At 43.9% G+C, this 24,612-nt stretch overlaps 1 protein-coding gene across 3 annotated transcripts in view; it reads right to left on the minus strand.

Annotated features, from left to right (window-relative positions):
- The window catches only part of MCF2L2 (MCF.2 cell line derived transforming sequence-like 2), a 186,295-nt gene that overhangs the window by 101,677 nt on the left and 60,006 nt on the right, over positions 1 to 24,612 (minus strand). For all 3 annotated transcript variants that reach the window (XM_036445322.2, XM_045583728.1, XM_045583729.1), the window contains 3 exons: positions 13,973 to 14,164; positions 10,888 to 11,079; positions 4,299 to 4,476 (listed from right to left, as the gene is read on the minus strand). In XM_036445322.2, coding sequence (XP_036301215.2) covers positions 4,299 to 4,476; positions 10,888 to 11,079; positions 13,973 to 14,164 — 562 coding nt within the window. The remainder of the gene's footprint in view (positions 1 to 4,298; positions 4,477 to 10,887; positions 11,080 to 13,972; positions 14,165 to 24,612) is intronic.

A 24,612-nucleotide genomic window follows, 5' to 3' on the forward strand; every position in this document is an offset into this window, starting at 1 on the left:
TGTACTGTATTCGATGTTATTTTTGGATTTGAAAAGCTAATTCAAGTCTAGGTGTCACATACTACTGAATATATTTTTTCATTATACAGGTAATTAATTTATACTTATTAGAGAAAATTTGACTACTACTAAAATCATACTATTTTTGAACACTACCATTTGGTATATTTCCTTATAATCTTCTTTGAAATGCTCTTGCTCTCGCTCTCTCTCTCTCTCTCTCTCTCTCTCTCTCTCTCTCCACACACACACACCACACACATCATACTATGATTTTATGAGGGGATGTCCATACATGCCTTAGCCAGAAGGAGTTGTTGCTAATGTGATGACCTAGCAGTTAGATTCCAGAAAAGATGGAATCATATTTATTAGTGGGTAATATGACCGTGGGAAGAACCAGTGGCTAAGTCGGGGAAATTTGGCTTCCTTGCTCTGGATTTCTTCTCTCCATCACTCTATTTCCCTGCTTCCCTTTCCCACTGACATCTGGGAGATAACTTTTTTTTCAGGCTCCATGGCCACTGGCAGTAAGATTGGGACTTACTGAGAGGCCTGCCTTGGGGGTGATGGCTACAGGGGTAATATGGTAAGTGGTACCTTCATTCTTATTTGTCAGTGTCACTACCTTGTATCTATAGTTCCCTGGAGAAACTCACAGGATACAGGTGATTAAGCCAGGCCAGGATTTGAGCATCTCTAGGTCCCATGGTCAGAATGCCATTTATCTATCCAATGTCACAGTTATATCATCCTGGTTCTTATCTGTGGTGGCCTTGATGGAGGTTGGCCATCTAACTTTCAGAAGCCCCTTGCTACCCTCAGGTTCTGTGAGCCAAATGGAAGCAGCTTAGCCTTGCCATGGGTTTTTCATGGAGGTCATGTTGAAATATGTAGTGAAGTACATGTTTGCTGCCCCAGGTTATATGACCACTAAAGCTACTCTACAACAATGGACAATCCTCTGGGCTGCTCACTTCCTGCAGGATCTCTGAAAAGCTGGGAAATTCCAGGTATGCATTCACTATAATTGGCAAAACCCATGACTGAGAAGCACCTGTCCTTAACACTATCAAGTACAGTGACAAAATTAGAGGCAGGGATGGGAGAGCCATACTGCAATCATCTAAGTCTTGTTCTTTCATCTATGAGACTCACATTATAGAGGAGTCTTTGTGCCTTAGCTTCTTCAACCACAAAGTAAGGGATAATGAAAAAGCCTATTGGATCAGGTCACGAGGAGGCTTCAATGAGCTAATATGTAATAAGTATTTAGATCATAGTAAGCACTCAGTACATTTTAGCTATTATTATAGCTACATGGCATTAAATATATTTTTTTCACATTCCTTATTTAATTTCAGAGAGGATAAATGTGGTACCCAAGACAACTAGCTAACAAGAGTCAGAGCTGACCTGTCAGCTCCCATCTCTAATCTCCCTGCTCATGTTCCTTACACTGTAAAATGAGTTTATCTTGGCACAGACTCAGTTACGGAGGAATCAGACAAATGTGTTTGAAAATCCTGTTCGTGACCTGCCTGAGTAGAGTCCATGCTCAGTGGTTACTCTCCGGAACAAAAGGATAGGACTGCTCTGCAGAAGGAGCACGTTGCTGGACCAAGGCCAATGGTACCTGTTCAGACATGTTGAAGATCTATTTACCTGAAGAGAATCATTACCTATTTTAAAATCATGAATTTGAAAAGCTGAGAAATAATCCATCATTCCTGCTTTGTTTATTTGTAACAAACACATCTCCCTTAAAATAAGGAGAGAGACAAAGTGTTGAGGCAAAGTTAGAAGTAAACATAATTTAGCTTTGGCAAAGAGCCCTAGATCAGAGATCAGGAGAATCAAATTCTGATTCTAGCCATTCAAGAGGGATGTCTCCATGGGTATCAGTATTTGTGTGTATCTGTGGTATGTGCCTGTAAGTGTGTCTGAGTGTGTTGTGTATATATGTATGTGTGTATGGAAAATTCAGAAAAGAAATGCACTAAACTGTTTACAAGGCTTACTTCTGAAAATTGAAATATATAAGAGACAGCTGTACTAAATGGAGAATTATCAAAAGATCCCATAATTTTCAGACAAATAACAAATGAAAGAATTTGTTGCAAACAGCACTGCACAACAAGAATTGCTAAAAGCAGTTTTTCATCTTGAAGTGAAATGACACAAGATGGTAATTCAGTTAAAGAAATAAAGAATACTGAAAATGGTGACTAGGATGGTTAATATATATATATATATATATATATATATATATATATATATATATTTTTTTTTTTTTTTTTTTCCTTTCTCTTGGTTTCTTTAAAAGATTCATGATTGCTTACAGCAAAAAATTATAAAACTATTGGGGGACTTAACATACGTACATGCAAGATTTATTATAAGAATAGCACAGAGGATGGGTGGGAGGTGTGTGGAACTATACTGCTGCAAATTTCCTATATTTTACTACATTAACTCAAAGTAGATTGACACAAATTAAGGATACATATGATAATCCCTAAGAGAAACATCTGGGGGAAAACAATGCAAAGATGTATGTATGCTAAAAAGTCAATAGAGGGATTAAAAAGGAAGACTACAAGAAATTTGCTAACCCAAAAGTAGGTAGAAAAAAAGAAACAGAAAAATAAATAAAACATGACCACAAATAACAAAGTAATAGCACTAAATCCAGCTGTGTCCTTAATTACATTGTATATAGACTAACCACTCCAATTAGAAGGCAGAGGTTGACAGAATGTATTTAAAAAGCAAGATCCAACTATATACTGCCTACAAGAAATATACTTTAAAAGAAAAACAAATAGAATAATGGGAAAAGTGTCTCATGAAAACACAAAGCATGAGAAAGCTGGGATGGCTGTTTTAATATACACTTTAAGACAAATAGCTTTTCTAAAGATAAGAAGGAAAGAAGAGACATTTTATAACTATAAAAGGTTCAGCACATTGGGAAGATAAAACAACTATGGAGAAAAAAAACAAGATGGCGGCATAGGTGAGCAACTAATCTCTCGCCTCCCACAACAATTTCAAAACAACAACTAAAAGACAAAACGTCTATCAACCAAACCCCGGGAAAGCTGGCTGAAAGAGAAAGGAGCACAAGCACTGAAAAGCTGAAAAGCTGAAAAGCCTAGTTTCGGAGCCACGCGAATCGGGCTGGTGGGGGGCAACTGGGCCCGTGGCTTTTTTCCCACCAGAAGGGAAACAAGCTCCCGACCACTGTGAAATCCAGTTTCTGGGGTCACTCGGGGAACAACCTGGTTAAGCATCTTAGGACAAAAAGCATTCAAAATATTTGAAAAGGAAATTCCAATATTTATAAAATGGCAGACTAGACAATTCAAGGTTATTTCCTCTACAACCTTCTATGATTTTGTGATATTAACATTCTGAATTCACATAATACCAACTGTATTGTATGTAAGCAGATATTATTTAAAGGGGTGGCCATTATTATTAAAACATCTCATAAAACCACACTGTTTGTATGTCAAGGACATTCTGTGTGATTTTCCTAATGGACGGAGTTAATGCCCCTAAACTAGCAGTCAGACATCCCCCGAGGGGTCCCAGATTGGAGAGGGTGCAGGCCGGGCTGAGGGACACACACACACACACACACACACACACACACATTGTGTACCAGGCCTCTAATAAATTAAATAAAAAGACAAAGAAATCTATGTGGCATTGTAATAAGGAGTTATCTATTTCTTTAATCTTTTCGAAGAACCAACTTTACCACTCCATTGCTAATAGAATCTGATGTTAACTCTTAAAGGTCCATAATGGAGTCTATTTTATGCAGATGTTGCTTGCTCATTTATATTATTCCTCTGCTAGACTGCGAGCTTCTCTTTGCATCTAGGGACTTAGTTTTATCAAATTTCACATTAGTCCTCAATGCCTGTAGCATTTCATATCCGTGGTTTTGTTTTAAATACTACATATCTTTTTTAAAAAATATATATTTTATTGACTTTTTAAAGAGAGGAAGGGAGAGAGATAGAGAGCTAGAAACGTCAATGAGAGAGAAACATCGACCACCCACCTCCTGCACACCCCCCACCCGGGATGTGCCCGCAACCAATGTACATGCCCTTGACCGGAATTGAACCTGGGACTCTCCAGTCCACAGACCAACGCCCTACCTCTGAGCCAAACCAGTTTCGGTGTAAATACTACATATCTTTAAACCACTGCTCATTTTAACAACCACAAGGTCTACCCTAGGGGCAAAGCCACAAAGCTTCCTTCCCCAAACAACCTACCCAAGGCAGAAGGCTGGCTGGTTTTTGGTGACACCCATTTTGGGGAGGACTCAGGATGGGGGGCCACAGGTTGCACTGGGCGGGTCTGTCTGGCTGCCAGTTTCATCAGACTCATTTGCCTCTTCTGGAAAATGTCCTGCACATCGCCCAGCTTCTGTAAGACTTTCTGGGCGTTGGCCTGTGAGAACAAAAGCAAATAATGAGATTGCTCTGCATTGGGCCTGAGAACATGACTCATTCATTCCCTTTCTCTCATCTCCCCGCCCCCTCCTCCCCACGCCCAGCCTCCCTCGTAGGCAAGTCATCCCATGTCTCCATGTCTCACCTCGCACCAGAATGTGCTTCTAGGAGTCTGACCCTCCCACTGATAGGCAACGACTGTGTTTCACTACTGCATCTCCAGCGCAGAGCAGTGCTCGCTAAGTACATGGTAAGTGCATACATGTTCACGCAGCCTGTCCAGTAATGTAGAAAAGGATACCCTAGCCTAGGCCATGGATGAAGGGCATTAGGCCAACTTACAGAACAAGGGAGTTCAAAAGTAAGGAATGCACCTTGAATAAAGGCCTTGATGGAGAAAAAGAGTTTAAGTGTTCTTGGGGAAAGAATTGGGTCAAGGAAACCACAGGCACCTTTAGTTAAAAAAACAAAAACAAATAATACCCACACAACAGCCCAGCTGTGATGGCATCAAGCTATGAATCAGAAAGTCAGAGTTCGATTCCCAGTCGAAGAGAGACAGAGAAATAGAAACTTTGATGAGAGAGAAGCATCATTTCTAGAGACGAAGGGAGAGAAAGAGAAATAGAAACTTAGATGAGAGAGAAGCATCCTTGACTGGCTGCCTTCTGCACGCCCCCCACTGGAGATCGATCCCACAACCTGGCATGTGCCCTCACGGGGAATTAAACCGATGACCCCTTGGTTCCTGAGCTGATGCTCCATTGACTGGCTGCCTTCTGCACCCCCCTCCCCCACAACCTGGCATGTGCCCTAATGGGGAATTAAACCAGTGACCCCTTGGTTCCTGAGTGGGCTTGATCCCCAGTAGGGGAAGTGCAGGAGGCAGCCGATCGATGTTCCTCTCTCATCATTGATGTTTCTCTCTCTCTCCTTCTCCCTTCCTCTCTGAAATCAATAAAGAATTTAAGTGTCATTCAGTGTGACTCCTTCTATGTAAGTAGGAAAGAAATAAACTGAAGAAATACCAGGGGAGAAATGAAACCCACAGACATTTCCAAAACTAACTACAGTGCTCTAAAGCAGGGGCTCAGGAAATAAGCAACAAGACCCAGATGTCTGAGTTTCACCACAGCCTGAATTCAGCTGAATGTTTCTTTTGCTACATGACATCCCTCTAGCTCTGGTGGATCACGGAGAGTGGATACTTTTTCTTTGTCCTGCTGACTCTGGCATCTGTCTCGTGGATGATTTTTAAAAAATATATTTTATTGATTTTTTGCAGAGAGGAAGAGAGAGGGAGAGTTAGAAACATCGATGAGAGAGAAACATCGATCAGCCGCCTCTTGCACACCGCCCACCGGGGATGTGTCTGCAACCAAGGTACATGCCCTTGACCGGAATCGAACCTGGGACCTTTCAGTCCACAGGCCAACACTCTATCCACTGAGTCAAACTGGTTTCGGCTTGTAGATGATTTTAACCATAAAAAGGGACCCAGAATTAAAAGAATTATGCAGGGTGCTTTGAGGATGTCTAATTCTGAAAGTACAAGTTCAGCACACACCCACAAAGGTTACCAATTTTGCAACTGGAAAGTTAATTTGTCTTTATGTATGTATGTATGTATATATGTGTGTATGTATGTATGTATTTATGCTGGGCCATTTTCTGAGGGAAGGAGCCAGTATCTCAGAGGCAGGCCAGAAGTGTCAGTTATAGAAAAACTGTTCCACTGAGAGGGCAGGGCAGGGTGAGGATAAACTCCGGATTCCACTGTGGGGCAGGGCGGAGTTATCCTCCATTAACTGGACCCTAGCCCAATCAGGGTCAGCCAAAGCAGTGACATCACCACCGGTGTAAAACCCCTGGGCTTGGCGAAATTCGTGCTCTCTTCCACCATGCTGTAGGCGTGAGTGAGACAGAGCCCATGCTAGCATGGATAAGAGGCTCTTTTGTTTATTGCATCGGACTCGGCTCCCTGCTGGTCTTGGGGATCACGGAATCTCACGGAAATCTCGGAACAACACCGCCCTGTCAAGGCTGACGTCTGCACCAAGAGCTAGGGCTCATCGCACTCTTTGGAGAGCCTGAGTGCAGACCTGCACTGTCCATGTATTATAGTAACCGCTAGTCCCTGAGCTCTTCAGCACCTGAAATGTGTCCAGTGTGAACTGAGCTGTGGAAAACACACACTGGATTTTTTTTTTTTAATATATGTTTTATTGAATTTTTCAGAGAGGAAGAGAGAGTTAGAAACATCGATGAGGAAGAAACATCCATCAGCTGCCTCTTGCACCCCCCTCCCCCCACTGGGGATGTGCCTGCAACCAAGGTACATGCCCTTGACTGGAATCGAACCTGGGACCCTTCAGTCTGCAGACTGACGCTCTGTCCACTGAGCCAAACCAGTTTCAGCCACACACTGGATTTTGAAGACTTCGAATGCAAAAAGAACATAAAATATCTCACTGATTTTTTACATCAATGGTATGTTGAAATGATGTTTCAGATATAGGTTAAATAAAACATTGTTACACATGATTTCACTTGTTTCTTTTTCACTTCTTAAAATGTGGCTGCTAGAAAATCTCATTGGCTCACATATGTGACTTGCACTATATTTCTTTTTTTTTTTTTTAATATTTTTAATTGATTTCTAGAGACAGAGGAAGGGAAAGAGACAGAAAAATAGAAACTTTGATGAGAGAAAAGCATCATTGACTGGCTGATCCTGCACGCCCCCCAGTGGAGATCAAGCCTACAACCTGGCATGTGCCCTAACGGGGAGTTAAACCAGTGACCCCTTGGTTCCTGAGCTGATGCTCAACCACTGAGCTACACCAGCCAGGCTGCACTATATTTCTATTGGACAGGTTGGTCTAGACTAGGGTTTGGCAAACTTAATCTGTAAAGGTCCAAACAGTGAAACTCTTCAGGCTTTGCAGACCATCTGGTCCCTGAGGTAACTACTGTACTTGGCTGTTGCTACATAAAAGCAGTCATAGAACACAGAGAATTCAGAAACGAATGAGTTTCTGATGGAACTTGACGTACAAAAGTAGATGGCAAGCCCCTCTGGCCACAGGCTATACTTTGCGGGCCCCTGGGCTAGATTACGTTGCGGGTCTGTGATTAAAGAGTCCTTTCAGAGAAGGTGCCCCTGGCTTCGGGGTTCTGAGAGCACCGCTATGAGTCCAAGTCCGAGAAGAAACCGAATTCCCTTACGTCAGGGGGACGGCAATGCCAGTCTGATGGTGATTAGAACTGGTGATCAGCCACTACTACCTGCCTTTGTGGCCCAGCGATGAGTTTGAGGAAACAGACGTGGCTGTTAGCTGCTGCAGAAAGAAGAAATCTGATGGAATGAATGACTGTCAAATTGGTGATGGACACTATGCAGCCCCGGTGTGAGGTCAGTGCAACATGCTAGACCCCAACGACTCACCACATGGACCAGGCAGGACTCGAATCATCTTTGCCCTTTTGCATCTATCCCTTTAGACCCCAGAGTGAACAGTGCAAATGGTTCACTGAGTTAAATGGAGGCATTCAGATTCCTAAGCTCAAACCGGGGGGAGGTGGACACAAGATTAACAACTGCATTTCTCCTATTCTCCCTTTCTCCTATTTAAAAAAATAAAAAATAAAAAATAAAAAATAAAAAATTATATATATATATATATATATATAATTATTGATTTTTACAGAGAGGAAGGGAAAGAAACATCAATGAGAAAGAAACATCGATCAGCTGCCTCCTGTACACCCCCTCCTGGGGATGTGTCCACAACCAAGGTACATGCCCTTGACCGGAATCGAACCTGGGACCCTTTGGTCCGCAGGCCGACTCTCTATCCACTGAGCAAAACCAGTTTTGGCATCTCCTATTTTTTACTTGCAAGTCCACTCTCCACATCACAATCTGAATTATTTTTTCTTTTTTTTTCAGAATTATCTTTCTGAAATCTAAATCTGATCATGTAACTCACTTGTTTAAAAGCCCTGCAGTAACACCTCACGTCTCATCCTGCAGCACCAGCCTCTTCATACTTGATCCTGACCACTGCCTGCCTTGTGTGCCCCTCTGCCCCTCCATTTCAAATGCACTTGGACCTAGGAAACGTTTGTCTTCTTTTTAAAAAAAATATATTTTATTGATTTTTTTTACAGAGAGGAAGAGAGAGGGATAGAGAGTTAGAAACATCGATGAGAAAGAGAAAGAATCATCGATCAGCTGCTTTCTGCACTCACCCCCACTGAGATGTGCCCGCAACCAAGGTACATGCCCTTGTCCGGAATCGAACCTGGGACCTTTCAGTCCGCAGGCCAACGCTCTATCCACTGAGCCAAACCGGTTTTAGCAAAATGTTTGTCTTCCACTCCACTGTCAGCACCATGACTGCAGGCTCTGTATGGGACTGTATTATCAGGATAAAGCACAAACTGGGTACCCAGTAAACATCTGAAGAACTGAATGTTGCTGTTTGCTACTGAGATTGTTTCATTCTCTACATGGGCGCTGAGAGTGAATGAGGAAGAAAAATCAAAACAGCCGCACTAAGGGGGCAGCTCAATCGCCATGTAGGGAAATGCCTCGAGGAGCCTCAGAGACAAGGTGGCTGCTACAAGAACAACAGTGTAATGGCTGATGTTGTGTTGATAATTATGTCTTAAATGTAGCAGATTCAGCCTTTTAGACTTAGAGTACCAGCTTTTTAGAAACAAGTTTTATTTTTTAGAATAGTTTCAGATTTACAGAAAAATTGCAAAATAGTATAAAGAGTTTCCATATATTTCACACTCAGTTTCCACTGTGGTACATTTGGAGCTTACATTACTATGGTACATTTGTTATAATTAATCAATCAATATTGATACATTATTCTGATTTTTAAAAAAGTATTAAATAAAGTACATACTTTATTAAATAAAGTGCAAAATTATTAAAGTAAATACTTTACTAAATAAAGTACAAAATTAGTAAACAAGGTACATACTTTATTAAATAAAGTACAAAATTATTAAAGTACATACTTTATTATATACTGTGGGGATCGAGCCCACAACCCAAGCATATGCCCTTGACCAGAATCAAACCCGGGACCCTTCAGTCCACAGGCCAATGCTCAATCCACTAAGCCAAACCAACGACAGTTGTTTTATTTTTTTTATATAAAAATTTTATTTTAGAGAGAGAAGAATGGAGAGGGAGAGAGAGAAACATCAATCGGTTGCCTCCCACATGTACCCTGATCAGGGATAGAACCCACAACCTGGGCATGCATCCTGACTGGGAATCGAACCTGTGACCTTTCAGTGTAGTGGTATATATTTCTCCACCAGTGTCTAGTATTCCTCTGCCCAAGGCCACAGCCCTTACTAGCTGCCTCTCTTACAGTCACAGCTGCATCACTTCCTAGGTCCCCTTTGCCTTTCAGGATTTGGGCTGTAACTGCTCTCTGTTTCTTGCTAGCCCCAAAGGGCTTCACCATCCCTGTTGGATTCCCTAAATCCTGCCTGTACCTTTGTAAAAACTGCCTACATCAAGCTCTCTAAAAATAGGTGAATCAGATTCTCAAAAGGGTCCATGACTCAAAAGAGGGGAAGAAGCCTTTCGAGCAGAGGTATGTGTGAAGTGATGGGGTATCAGAAGAAGGCGTGCTATCCGTAACTCGCTGGCTTCCCAGAAGAGGGCTCCTTCTCAAATGCAAATCAGATCAAGGTATTCCCCTGCTTAAATTCTGTAGTGGCTTTCGCTGCTCTCAGAAGAAAGGCCAGGCTCCTAAAATGGCCCACAGAGCCCCACCTCGTCTTTCCCTCTATAATCTTACCCCAAACATTCTTTGCTCTCTGTTCTCCAGCCACCCTGCCCCTGGAGTTCTGCAGAGTGCCAGGCTCCCTCCAGCCCCACGGCCTCTGCACACGCCGTTCCTTTGGACTGAAAAGGACCCCCATCTTCTCTAGACCTTGCTTCAAGTGACCCCCGGTCCAGGTCAAGTTCCGCTGTCACATACCGGATAGGACCCTGACTCCCCACTCCAGAGCACTTACTTCAGCTTGGAACACATTTTTTTGTGTGTGTGTTTTGTGTTTGACATTTATTAATGTCCACCTCTCCCACTACCCTGTACATTCCATGCAGGAAGGAGCCGTGTCTATTTCTGTTTGCTGTGGGTTCTTGGCACAGTGCGCGATACATGAGAGATGCTCGTGAAGATTTGTAGAGAAATGAATGACTGAGTCAGACTGCCAAGAAGCGGTTTGCCGGGAGTCTAAAAGGCCCCCTGAGGGCTTAAGAACTGGTTAACCCGCTCGGTGTATCCTGCCTGGACTTCCTTCAGCAACAGGCAAAGGCCCCCCATGCCTCCTTCCAAACCACAGGATGAAAATAACGCACCACCATTACCTTTACATCAGCGGTGAGAATCAGCTCAAACTGGTTGTAAATCTCCTTGGGGCTGGGCAGCGTGGCCTCCCTCGCTGTGTCCAGGAATGCCTCGATGTCGGTCAAGGCGACGTCAACACCCTCTCGAGACTGGTACTTGTCTACAGCTTGGGAAGCCAAGAGGTAGATCCCCGCTTCACACCACCGGCTGACCTTTTGGAAAGGAACACAGTGCCCCGGGCAGTTAGCCTGACCGCACGCAGCTCAGCCACCACAGTCCCTCGGGGTCTCCCAGGATTCCGGGACACTGGGAACTTGCTGTGGGACAGCATCAAGTCGAGAGGTCTGACCCCCATAAATACAACTGTGAGGTGGACAAACTCAAACCAATTTGACATCTGTCCACTTCTCAGGGAAGTCACCCAACCAATAAAATGAATCGTGTAAACATTCTGCCCTTTTCTAGTGACAGCAATTACTACCCCTCCAGGAGGAGAAAGGCAAGTTCTTCTATGTTTGGTCTCACGACAGAGAAATGTAACCAATGACTTTTCGGGACGACCTTCTAGGCCACTTGTCTTACCTCCTAACTGGTTACAAGAGCACAGGGTAACCAATAACTAATGAAGCATCAGACCTGGCCCCTACGCATTTTGCTGCAGGAGGGACTGTCCTTTTAACAAAAAGACTTTCCTCTTTCCACATTTGCACTCATTGTCATTTGTCTTTCCCAGGGAAGCATCCAAGAATGAAAAATTCTGTAGCTCAGAGCAGCAGTACTCACACTTTCCAGAATGCTAGGATGAAACCAGGTAGGTGATGAATTCTAACGGTTCAACTTTTTAGAGACGAGGGCCCTGGTGATGCCTGAATATTTACATGAGCTGCCAGAGCAAGTACACCTGCATTTCCATTCCAGGAGACCTGAAGAGCTATGTCAAGTAACTACACAGGGGGAAAGCACTCCAGAGGAGTTACCGCTAAGTGGGAAATTACAGGCAACTTACATCGGTCTTTTATTTTCCCCCTAAATTATCTACATTGAATGTGTACTAATTTTAGAATAACACACACACACACCAATAAATATATTTAAAAATTAATAATTATCACTGTGTAGGGATGAGAAGGGAAGTAGGATGTGTAGGCATCCACCAGTAACTTCTTCCCTTCTCTTTCCTACAATTTTGGATTTTCAAAGTAACAGGAAGTCATGCTTTAATATACACTGTGAAAACCTTGTCTTGAAACATCATGCCTAGATCTGCAGAAAACACTAAGCTAGGGTCTTCTGCAGTCACAGCAACTACTTGCTTTCCCAGACACACACACACACACACACACACACACACTCAGCTCAGCATGAGGCTGTGATCTCTGGAGCAGACATGGACTGAGGGAAACAGTGGTTGATCCTGCAGAGAGCTCAGTCCACAGAGCAGACTGCGCACCGGGTCCCTCTGAACCGCGTGCTTCTGGAACAGCTGGGTTTCACTGACACTAAAACCCCTCTGGCAATGGGATGACAGTCACCACAGAGAAAGAGCTGTAGGAATGGAGCTTCCCACTCATGGCCATGAGCCACGTGCTGCTTGGAAACAGCTGGCAGGGAAGGCTCCAAAACTCACTGCCCCTGCTGACCAGGCACTTGTCCAAGAGATCACTGCCAAAGGGCACCCGAGGCTGCCCTCCCTCCCTGCCCGCCCTCTGCTCACACAGCATTGCTGTCTAGCGTCTAGAGTCTGGGATTTGAATTGGCAGTCCTGACTTCAAATCTGCAATCCCCTATTTCCTCCATGTCCGGTCTTGGGCCGTCACTTACCTCAGGGTTTCTCAGTGTGTCCCTGTACCACCTGCACCAAAATCACCGGGGCCCTTGCTGAAAACATGGATTCTATGGCACCCCCCCACCACACCCCACCCCCGAGACTTACTGAATCTCAGTCTCCAGAGTGATAAACCAGGGAATCTGCAATAGAGCAAGCTCACCTGGAAATTCTCACGCACTAAGTGTTGCAACGTTTGGACTGAACCACGTTGAATATCAGTTTCTGCCTCTAAAATGAGGCCGTTAATACCTTCCTCATAATTTATCTTGAGGATTAGATGACATAACTATGCTCCCACTGGGAACTCTATAAGTGGTAGGAATGTATAAATGGCCATTATAACTTAAGCTTTTCCCAAAGGATTCACATTCCAAGGCCTTCAGATGAGAAGAAGCACTGCAAATATAGGGCTCAGTCTCTGTATGCTTGAAGGGGAACCAAAAAAATGTCCCACAGTGCCAAGCCAGAACACACTCCTTTTTTTTAAATCCTCATATGAGAATATTTTTCCATTGATTTTTAGAAAGACTGGAAGAGAGGGAAAGACAGAGAGAAACATTGATGTGAAAGAAACATATCAATTGGTTGCCTTCTGCATGTGCCCCAATCAGGGCTGGGCTGGGGAGGAGCCTGCAACTGAGGTACATTCCCTTGACTGGAATTGAACCTGGGACCCTTTGGTCCGCAGGCTGACACTCTATCCACTAAGCCAAACCAGCTAGGACCAGAGCACACTCTTTAAGTCTGGGTCCACACCCAGAGAAGCAGACACAATTCATTCTAATAGGATGTGGTGGGATGACTGAGGCACTTTTGACCTTCAATACCCTTGTGACCTAGAATCTGCAACTAATGCCTCTTGGGTTCTGTTTCCCATGAAGTTGTTTATCTTCTCAGCAACCATGTGGGGCAGGGAGGTCAAGTCTGATTAAGACTGCTTTACAGCCGAAGCCGGAGTGGCTCAGCGGATAGAGCATCGGCCTGCGAACTGAAAGGTCCCAGATTTGATTCCAATCAAGGGTATGTACTTGGTTGAGGAAAAAACCCCAGTAGGGGGTGTGCAAGAGGCAGCTGGTCAATGACACTCTCTCATTGATGTTTCTAGCTCTCTATCCCTCTCTCTTCCTTTCTGTAAGTAAAAAACAAAAACAAAAACAAAAAACCAATATATATATATATATATATATATATATATATATTTTTTTTTTTTTTTTTTTTAAGAGACTGCTTCACAGAAAATTTTGCAGGCATCATGGTCACAGCTTTGTTTTGCTCACCTTGTCCAGCTGTCTATGTAATTCCAGAGACTTCTCTAAAATGTCGTGTTTTTTCTTGTTTTCATTGGAGAAGTCATCGCAGAGGTGCCTGAGCTCCACGCACTTGGGCCTGATGGAGTCCGCCGCATAGTGGTGGCTCTGGATGAACTGGTCCCCGATTACTGCAAGCAGCTGGGCCTTTTCCAAGGACTCCTGCAAAGCATGACAGCCGTGTCTGACACTGCGTGCTCCAACCCTAGAGAGAGGCTAAGGAGACGCCGGTTAAGGGTTTAGGCCGAAAGCCTGGGGCTAGGGAATCTGGGCAGGCTCTTCCTTTCCCAGGAAATCTGGCCTAACCCAGGGCCATTGTCACTCTGAAGCAAAACAAGTCATTCATTCACGTCTTTGTTGGGTTCTGGGATGGGCCCTGAGGACACAGTGTTAACAAGCTAGAAACTTTCTGCCTAATGTAGGACTCACATATTAAATAAATTATACAAGTAATTAAATGATTACAATGTGATAACCTCTAGGGCAGAGGTGTTATACTGATAGAAGAGGAGACTCTGAGTCCCACTGTCAACTAAATGGCAAAGGAAAAAGGACAGACATGTGGCCCTGAGGAGAGCAGGGAGTGAGCTGAAGTTAAAAAAAAAAAGGTAAAGATCTGATTTGGACAACTCTATGGGGGAGTCATGTGACTTAAGAAATATGTCCCTATAAACCCTTTCCTGTAACCATAGCTCACTGTCTGCTCTGACCTCGTCTGTTCAGCAACCACATCTCCCTCCGTCTGCATGGCTTGCTTTGTTCTAACCACATGTACATTATTTTCCTGTTTTCAATCCTCACAGGTTACTGAGGCTAACGATGTGCCAAGCAGCATCCAGGTACTGAGAGTTCAGTGAGAAACAAAGCAAGCAAAACCCCCTGCCCTTATGAAGCTTACATGTTAATAGGAGACAACAATCAAATACCTTAGATAGTGATGACTGCCATGAAGAAAAATCAAACAGGAAGGGGAGGACAAGGAGTGTGGGTGGAGCAAGTTGCCATTTTATTTATTTATTTAAAAAAAAATATATATATATATATATATATACTTTATTGATTTTATACAAAGAGGGAAGAGAAAGGGACAGAGAGTTAGAAACATCAATGAGGGAAAATCACTGGGGATGTGTCCGCAACCAAGGTACATGCCCTTGACCGGAATTGAAACTGGGACCTTTCAGTCCGCAGGCCAACGCTCTACCCACTGAGCCAAACCAGTTTTAGCGCAAGTTGCCATTTTATTTTTTATTTTTATTTATTTATTTTTTTGCCTGTCTTAGTAACCTGTTGCTGAATAATTTAGTGGACTGAAAAGACAACAGTGACCATCTCCCAGTTTCTGTAGGACAGCAATCTGTGTGAGGCCTAACCAGGTCCTGTGTCTCTGGGATTCTCACCAGCTGCAATCAAGGCATTAGGAGAAGTTATCATCACCTCAAGGCTTATTTGGGAAAGGATCCATTTCCTGTCTCCTTCAAATGGCATGGCCCAGATTTGGTTCCTTGCAGGTTGGTGCACTGAGGGCTTAAGATCCCTGCTGGCTGTGCGTTGGAGGCGGCCCTCAGTTCCGTGCCATGTGGACCTCAAGCAGCTCACAACACAGCAGATGACTTCATCAGAGTCAGCAAGGGAGGTAGTGACTTCAAGAGAACACTCAAGCCAGATGAAAGTCAGTCACCTGTTGTCTTATTCTATTGCTAGAAGGGAGTCACTAGATCCAGCCCACATACAGTGAAAGGTGATTACACAGAGTGAATACAGGCAGACTTGGGTTACATCGGACCACTGACAGGACTTACCATGGGTTTTTTTGGTTTTTTTTCTAAAATTAATTAATTAATTTATTATTTTTAAAATATATTTTATTGATTTTTTTTTTGCCCTCCTCCCTCCCTCCCATATACACCCTCCCTCCCCAGAGTTTTATGTCCATTGGTTGTACTTATATGCATGTACACAAGTCCTTCGGTTGATCTGTTATCTCCCCCAGATCTTCCTCCCCTCCCCACTGTAATTTGACAGTCTGCCTGTTGCTTTACTGTCTCTATATCTGTCTCTTGGTTCATCAGTTTATAATGTTCTTTATCATCCACAAATGAGTGAGGTCATGTGGTGTTTCTCTTTCATTGATTGGCTTATTTCACTCAGCATGATGTTCTCCAATTCCATCCAGGTTGCTGCAAATGATGAGAATTCCTTCTTTTTTATGGCAGCATAGTACTCCATTGTATAGATTCACCATAGTTTTTGGATCCAATCATCTGCTGACGGGCACCTAGCCTGTTTCCAGATTCTAGCTATTGTAGATTGTGCTGCTATGAACGTAGGCGTGCATATATCCTTTCTGATTTGTGTTTCTAGTTTCTTGGGATATATTCCTAGAAGTGGGATTACTGGATCAAATGGGAGTTCCATTTTCAGTTTTTTGAGGAAACCACACTGTTCTCCACAGTGGTTGCACCAGTCTGTATTCCCACCAGCAGTGCACGAGGGTTCCTTTTTCTCCACAACCTCGCCAACACTTGTCGTTTGTTGATTTGTTGATGTTGGCCATTCTGACAGGTGTGAGATGGTACCGCATTGTTGTTTTGATTTGCACCTCTCAGACAATTAGTGACTTTGAGCATGTTTTCATGTGCCTTTTGGCCTTCCTTCTGTCTTCTTTTGAAAATATTCTATTTAGGTCCATTGCCCATTTTTTAATCGGATCATTCATCTCCCTTTTATTTAGTTGTATAAGCTGTCTGTAAATGTTAGAGATTAAACCTTTATCAGTGGTATTATTTGCAAATATGTTCTCCCACACCGTGGGCTTTCTTGTTGTTTTGTTGATGGTTTCTTTTGCTGTAAAAAAGCTTTTTATTTTGATGTAGTCCCATTTGTTTATTTTCTCTCTAGCTTCCATTGCCCTAGGGGCAGTATCTGTGAAGAAGTTCTTTTGGCATACGTCTGAGATTTTGTTGCCTGTGGATGCTTCTAGTATTTTTATGGTTTCCCAGCAAGTTGCCATTTTAAATAGGATGGTGGTAGAAGGGCCCACTGAGCAGGTGCTCTTCAGGAAAGAATACTATCCTAGGAAAGGCCTGCTTGCCAGGTTGGCCTTAGGTGGCTTCTAGGAACATCAGGAGGGTTCCTATCATCCCCATGGAGAATGGCTCACCATACCTAAACTGGGCAAACCATGTGCTTTATGCTGGACCCCTGCTGTCTTTCTGGGAGTCTGGATTCTGGGCTATGCCAGGCAGAGGCTGCCTACGTGACCAGCTACCAATAAAAATGCTGAGCACTGAGCACTGAGCTGCCCTGGTAGACAATGTTTTACAGTGTGATCCCAACGCATTGCAGGAACGCTAAGTCCATCCCATGGGACAGCACAGGAAGAAGAAGAGTCTTGGAAGCTTGCACCTGATGGCCTCCTGAGAGTTCCCCTCCTGCACCTTCCCTTTTCTGATTTTGCTTGGTACCCTTTGACTGTAATAGATTATAACCATGGGTATACTGAATTCTGTGAGTCCTTCTAGCAAATCTTCAGATCTGTGTGGTCCTGGGAACCCTTGACACAGGAACCAAGACCTGAAGTGAGGGTCCAGCCATGCAGTACTTGGCCTAGCAGTGTTTCCTAAACTTTTGACATATGTGTACCCCTTCTGTAATTTTCGTAATGCTGAGTACCCCTCGTACTCACGAGAACGTAGAATTAGGTTCAGCTAAGCATGGTGCAGTGCATATCCCCACCAAACTCCGGTGCAACGCGTACCCCCACCAAACTCTTCCCGTACCCTTGGGGGTACACGTGCCACACTTTGGGGAACACTGGCCTAGAGGTTGGGCGTGTTTGGTGTGTTCTGGTAACAGGAGGAAGTCACTGTGGCTGGAGCAGAGTAGTAAGCAGGAAAGGCATAGGAGGTGCAATAGTGAGGAGAGAGAGGGACCAGATTGGGGCGGGCCTTGCTGCCACTGTCAGCACTTTGGCTTTTCCTCATTGTGACATGGTAGAACTGAAGGTTTTGAGGAGAGGGTCTCAAAGCAGGGGGCCCAGCCCTAGGGGCTACTATAGTCATCTCAGTAAAGGATGTGGCTTCAACAAGGCTGGCAGCCAAACCAGCTCCTGCCTCAGTGCCATCCCCTGGGATCTCCTGAGGAGAGCAGAGAGTGAGCTGAAGTTAAGAAAAGGTACAGATCTGGTTTGGACAACTCTATGGGGGAGTCATGTGACTTAAGAAATATGTTTCTATAAACCCTTTCCTGTAACCATAGATCACTGCTCTGACCTCGTCTGTTCAGCAACCACATCTCCCTCTCTCTGCATGACTTGCTTTGCTCTAACCACATGTGCCATATTTTCCAGGCAAAGCTCTCAGTTTACCTCCTGGCCAGCCTTCTCAATCTGCTGTTTTTAAAGCCACTTCCTGCAACCCACCTACCCAGGCCCTCTCCCTCACTTTGTTTTCATTTTCTAACTACGCTTTCCTCCATCTGAAAGTATATCTGTTTACTTCATGTACAATTTCTCCCTCCTTTATCCGCTCCCACCAGTAGGGAAGCTCCATAAATATTTGGTCAATATAATGTATGCCTGAGTGAATTAATGAATTGGCCAATGCACTTATGATGTGGTCATCTGCTTGGCTGGATTTATGTGAAACAACATAGACCTGAGTCACCGCAGATGCCTACCACATTCCCAGAGGTCTCCGAGAGCAGAGAGATCATAGGCACCCTTGCTGACTATGGTGAGCATCTAGTATACCTTTTTCCCTGCCTTAACTTTTTACAGTAATGCAAAGGAGTCATGATGACTCCCGGTGATTACAACTGGCCTCTCTCTTAACTTACAATGGCTCACGGTTTTAACAATCTCAAAACCCCCTACCTAGCCAGTCATTCACCAAGCCCTACAGGGCCCACATCCTTCTTAATAACTTTTTTAAAATATATTTTTAATTGATTTTTTACAGAGAGAGAGAATTAGAAACATCGATGAGAGAGAAACATCGATCAGCTGCCTCCTGCATACCCCCTTCTGGGGATGTGCCTGCAACCAAGGTACATGCCCTTGACTGGAATTGAAACTGGGACCTTTCAGTCCGCAGGCTGACGCTCTATCCACTGAGCCAAACCGGCTTCAGTTTTCTTAATAACTTTTGAATTCTGAGCCCTTCTCCACCAACTCTTTGTCACTGTCTGTTCAGGCCTTCATGCTTTCTGCCTGGACAGCTGGCTTCTTTGTTCTCCTTCAAACCATGCTCCACACTATACTGATGAAGCAGCAGTTCCAATTTTATCATGTCTACCTCACTCCCAAGCTTCATGTCCTTTTTGCTCCCTACCGTCTTCAGGAGAAAATTCAAACTCCTGAGCAATGCATAAAAAGCCTTTCATTATCAGGCTCAACCCTGTGCTTCCTCATCCTCCACATCCCTCACCCCCATCCTCTGCTGTAACCCCACTAACGGCCCATTTGTAGTTCCCCAAATATTCAGGCAGCTCAGACCTCCATGCCTTCTCTCTGTGCTCTCTCTCTGCCTAGAAAGCCACATCCTTTCCTCATCACCCCTGCCCCCAACTACTCTGCCTCCCCCCTCCCGCGGCACCCACTCTCCTCTGGAGCTAAATCTAAAATACCCTTTAGAGTTCATCTTCTCCAGGATATGTTCTCTAACTCCACCATTTTATTCGGATGCCCCTCCTCTGTGCCTTTCTTGAATCTGAGCACACACTTCACTGTATTATGATCACTTATCTATTGCCCTCACCATGCCACAGACCCTGGCAGGCCCATACCAGCTATTATTCAACTTAAAACGGTACAAAGCACAAATTAGGTACTTAAATATAAATAATTGTTGTGCAAAACACAAAGGAGCAATGGTATACAAATCAAGCAGTGGTAAACACCCAAGGCGATAGCTCTGAACAACAAAGGTCCAGATGGACTGGTCACCATCCCCAAGGGGAAGTTGGGATGGGGGACTCCTCAGGTGGGATTTTGAATTGTGTTGCTGACTGCTGTGCCCTCAGAACTTAAAACAGTTCTTGGCATGGCAGGATATCAGTAAATACTTGCAGAATGAATGAAGAATTGTGGGGAAGCATGGGATTTGGTTGGAAAGTTTGTAAGGAGGAAAATTCTGAAAAAAAAGAGTGGGCTGAAGGCAATCCACCCTATTTATCAGAATTCTGACTTAGGGGAGTTTGGCCAAAGGCAGAACCCCTAATTTGTTCCTTAACCTTTCCAAACAAGTCTGTGCATGTGCAGACCCCCAGGTGTTTACCGGAATCTTTATGCTTAATCTTTAGGTGTTCTTGTTTAAAGGACACTGCAGACACATGTGTACCCTCAAGATTACTTACCCTACTGATTGTATCTAAAAGATAAACTTTATCTCAAACTACTGTTACAATAAAAGCTTGAAGAGGCAGGCAAATGAGACTATCAGGTTCCTTTAGCCAGGCAATCCCTTAGCCCTCTCTTTTACAGCAATCCTGTGTCAGAATAATCCTTCATCCATCACTTGGTGTCTGCTGGTCAGCACCAGCAAAGAATGAATGAGACACTCTTCCTAGAACTGCTCGGCCACTGCACACTGAGCCTGGGAGACATCCTGTAGCATAGGGTGGACTCCACTTCTATGATGTCACTGACAACAGCTAACATTCAATGAGACCTGACTACCTGCCAGGCACTGATCTGAACACTTAAACTATTTCTTTCACTCGTCACAACAAACCCTTTAATATGGGTGCTGCTTTACAAGAGAGGAGTGGAGGCACAATGGCCACGGTGACCCAGGGAGGAAGAGCAGAGCCAGGCATCAGACTCAGGCAGCCTGGCTGCAGAACCTGGCTCTGACCACCACACACAGGAAAATGGCCACACAGGTGCTGTCTAAGCTCAGAGACCTCATGAGGTTGATTAAACCTGTCTGACTTTAGTCAGTATAGAAGCATGAAAACCTGCCAAGGAAATCTCTGTTGACTTTTTAAAAATACATAAATAAATAAATAAAAATTTAGCCGAAACTGGTTTGGCTCAGTGGACAGAGTATTGGTCTGTGGACTGAAGGGTTCGATTCTGGTCAAGGGCATGTACATTGGTTGTGGGCACATCCCCAGTGGGGAGTGTGCAGGAGGCAGCTGGTCGATGTATCTTTCTCATCAATGTTTCTAGCTCTCTATCCCTCTCCCTTCCTCTCTGTGAAAAATCAATAAAATATATAATTAATAAATAAATAAATAAATAAATAACTGCCTACTTTATTAAGAATGGTCCCAGTTTTCTGGGAATTGGGAACTGCATCACAGACTATTTCACAAGAGCCCTGTGGCAATCACAGCGTGCCCTTCACTTGGTGTGTGGCATCTCACCCTCCAGAACTGTTCTTAAAACATGTGAGGAAAGCTGTGAGATGGTTAGAAGATCACTGTCTTGAAATGAATGGATAACAATAATAGCTTCTGAGTTCTGACCACCTACTACATACTAGGTACTCATTAAGTCCTCACTACACCCCTAATTCATTTTGTCTTCACGGGGACTCTGTGAGGAGGAAATTAGTATTGTCCGTTTTTTCAAATGAGGGGATATGTTCAGAGAAGCTAAGAAACTTGACTAGGCTCCTAGGGTTGCATAGCTGGTAGTTGTTAGAGCTGACTTTTTAAAATCTGGTTCGGTCTGGCTCCACAGCCTGTGTTACCATTTTCCAGCCCAGTTGGCCTCCAACATGTGCTACGAATAATGGCTGTACAACCACAACTATCAAATCCTCCAAAGAACTTTACTGTAAAACCTCCAAACCACAGCTTTTTTTTAGTCTATACAGCTCCTGCTCATGTTAACTAGGCAATAAAACCAAAGTAAAAAGGAAATAGTGAGAAAGAAATTGCTGAACTATGGCGCTCTGCTCACAAGCCTTTCAGATGCTGAAAATTCCAGAAGGCCGGCTAGTCAGATTGCAATATGTAATTCAAAAATCTTTACTATAATTGCAGCTTATTTTTCTCCCCCAAGGACTCTGCTGCTACAATGGATGAAAGATGAACATGTCTACTGTGGAAGAAAATGGTGTGAAATGGTAATGCTGCCTTATCAGGGAGCCCAGGATGGACCCACAGGTAATGGCATAGGATGGAATGTATGATTGGGGAAGTGGGTCAGGTGAAACAAGGAAGGTGGAACATTAGTGGCTATTGAAACTGAGCAATAGATACATGGGAGTTCATTGTTCTAGTGCCGTGGTTGGCAAATTGCGGCTCACGAGCCACATGCAGCTCTTTGGCCCCTTGAGTGTGTGTGGAAGCTATTTCAAAAATATTTTGAAATATCTCAAAAATATTTTGAAGAAGTAGCATTAGAAGAAGTTTAATTTTTAAAAATATGGCTCTCAAAAGAAATTTCAATCATTGTACTATTGATATTTGGCTCTGTTGACTCATGAGTTTGCCAACCACTGTTCTAGTCAAACTACTTTTGCATGTGTTTGAATATTTACACACACACACACACACACACACACACACACACACACAGAGTCATGCTAGAATATGTCCCTGAGAGGTTAACAAGCTGGATTACATGCCTTCTTGGACACAATAGTTTAACTGCTGGCCCCTGGCCATGGGAGGAGAGGTAAGGCTGAAATCCAATTGGTTCTTCCAGCTCTGTCCTGGACTGTTGCTGGCTAATCACCCAAGGGCCCAGCATGCCTCCCAGCCACAAGCTTTATAGCAAATTCTGCTTTAAAAGTAGAAGGTGGGGCTGGGACCCTTGTTTCTCAGAATAAAAAAAGGAGCACTCTAAGAACTGCTACACCCTCAAACTGGAACAAGATAAAGGAACAGGCTCAATTATCATGCAACAGGAATGCAGAGTGAGCTGGCTACGAGGTTCCCCAGGAGGATGATATCACTGTGCAGAATAAGGAAGTTAGTAACAAACCAGAAATCAGCATGTGGCTGTGCGAGGAGGTAGTCCTCTCCTGAGTACTGAGTGAAGGGCAAACCCTAAGCAAATTTCCACAGATTCTAACCAGATATCACCTTGTTCCTTAACACTTGACAGAACAAATGGAAAGATTAGCCAAGCCCTTCTCATCTGAAGAAACTCCTAGAAAACTGAGCATCCGGTTATGAGAAGATAGCTTTACTCAGTTCACCCAAAGGCAGGGGAATAGATCTACTGCATCCTTTAGAAAGTAAGTTCAAGACGGGGTAAGCAAGGCACAGATGGGTAAAACCAAATGCGGGAGTTTGCTTGCAGTGGGTCAGTCCAGCTGGTTCTGGAACTCTGTCCAGGAAACATGTGTCATGGCTTCACAGAGTATCCTATGTCCCGTGACCATAGGTTGTGCCCAGCTCCAGTCAGCGATCTTTAAAGTATGTATCGAGGATCACAAGTCCAAGGAGGTAGACAGATGAGAGAATGTGGATGCAGTCATGCAGATCCATCCCACTATTTAAAACACAATTCAGAGCACCCTATGATGGCTTCCATCCCATAAATATAAACTAGGAGCCACTGCTGCATGGCTGGAAGATCACTCTGCTGAAATGAATGAATAATAATAATAGCTCCTGAGTTCTGACCACTTAGTATGTTCCACATACTCACTATAGCCCTAACTCATTCTGTCCTCCTACGGACTCTGTGAGGTGGGAATTACTATTTCAGATGAGGGGATCTGTTCAGAGAGGCTGAGAAACTTGACTAGGTTGAGAATAAAACTCAATTCTCACAGCCATTGATCCTGTCTTGTTCTGACCTGGCTGACTCTGCTCCAGCTGCATTCCTTGAACTCACGAACCTCAAGACCTGGCACTTGGAGCTTCTCTGCCTTAAAGGCTATGCCCCAAATCTCTGCATGGCTATCCAGCTCTCAGATCAAAACCACCTTCTTAGGGAGCCCTTTCCTGACTACCCTAGCTCAAGTAGGGTACTTGTTACTATCTAATAGCATTATTTATTAGACTAGAGGCCCAGTGCACAAATTTGTGCACTGTTGGGGTCCAGTCGGCCCACCCTGATGGGGGCAGGGCTGGCTAGAGTGAGGGGACGCAGTCATTCTGGTGGTTCTAGTGGTTCCCCTGTTTGGTTGCTGGGCTTTTATTATATAGAATTATTTTTCCCTTTTCTGTCTTTCTCCAGTTGAATGTAAGCTCCATGAAAGCAGGGTCTTGACTTTCTGGTAATCACAGAACCCTGGGCAAAGAATACCTGATGATGAATACCTGGCGGGCTGGTAAGCTGCCTTCATGGTAGCTATGGCCACATTTTTGAAGCCCAAAATAAAGGCACTGGGCTTGCTTGATGAAGCTTCCCCCCCCTCCCAATATATAAATGTATATACATGAAAATGCATAGTATCTACATTTAATAAGGATTTCTTTTGAAAAAACTAAAATTACGTAAAATTGTTTGTGTGTGTGTGTGTGTCCTATGAAAGAACACCTCACGAACATATGAAACTGAAACATAATCAGATACATGAAGTTGTACCCCTTCACTGTTTGATAAACGTTTCTGATGACTGTGCCTCCAACACAAAAGTGTTTACAAGCAGCTGCCAATGGTCACGGAGAGCAGAAGAACTGGACACTAGGGAAGGATG

Source organism: Pipistrellus kuhlii, unplaced genomic scaffold, assembly GCF_014108245.1.
Source record: "Pipistrellus kuhlii isolate mPipKuh1 unplaced genomic scaffold, mPipKuh1.p scaffold_m20_p_2, whole genome shotgun sequence".
Taxonomy (NCBI): domain Eukaryota; kingdom Metazoa; phylum Chordata; class Mammalia; order Chiroptera; family Vespertilionidae; genus Pipistrellus; species Pipistrellus kuhlii.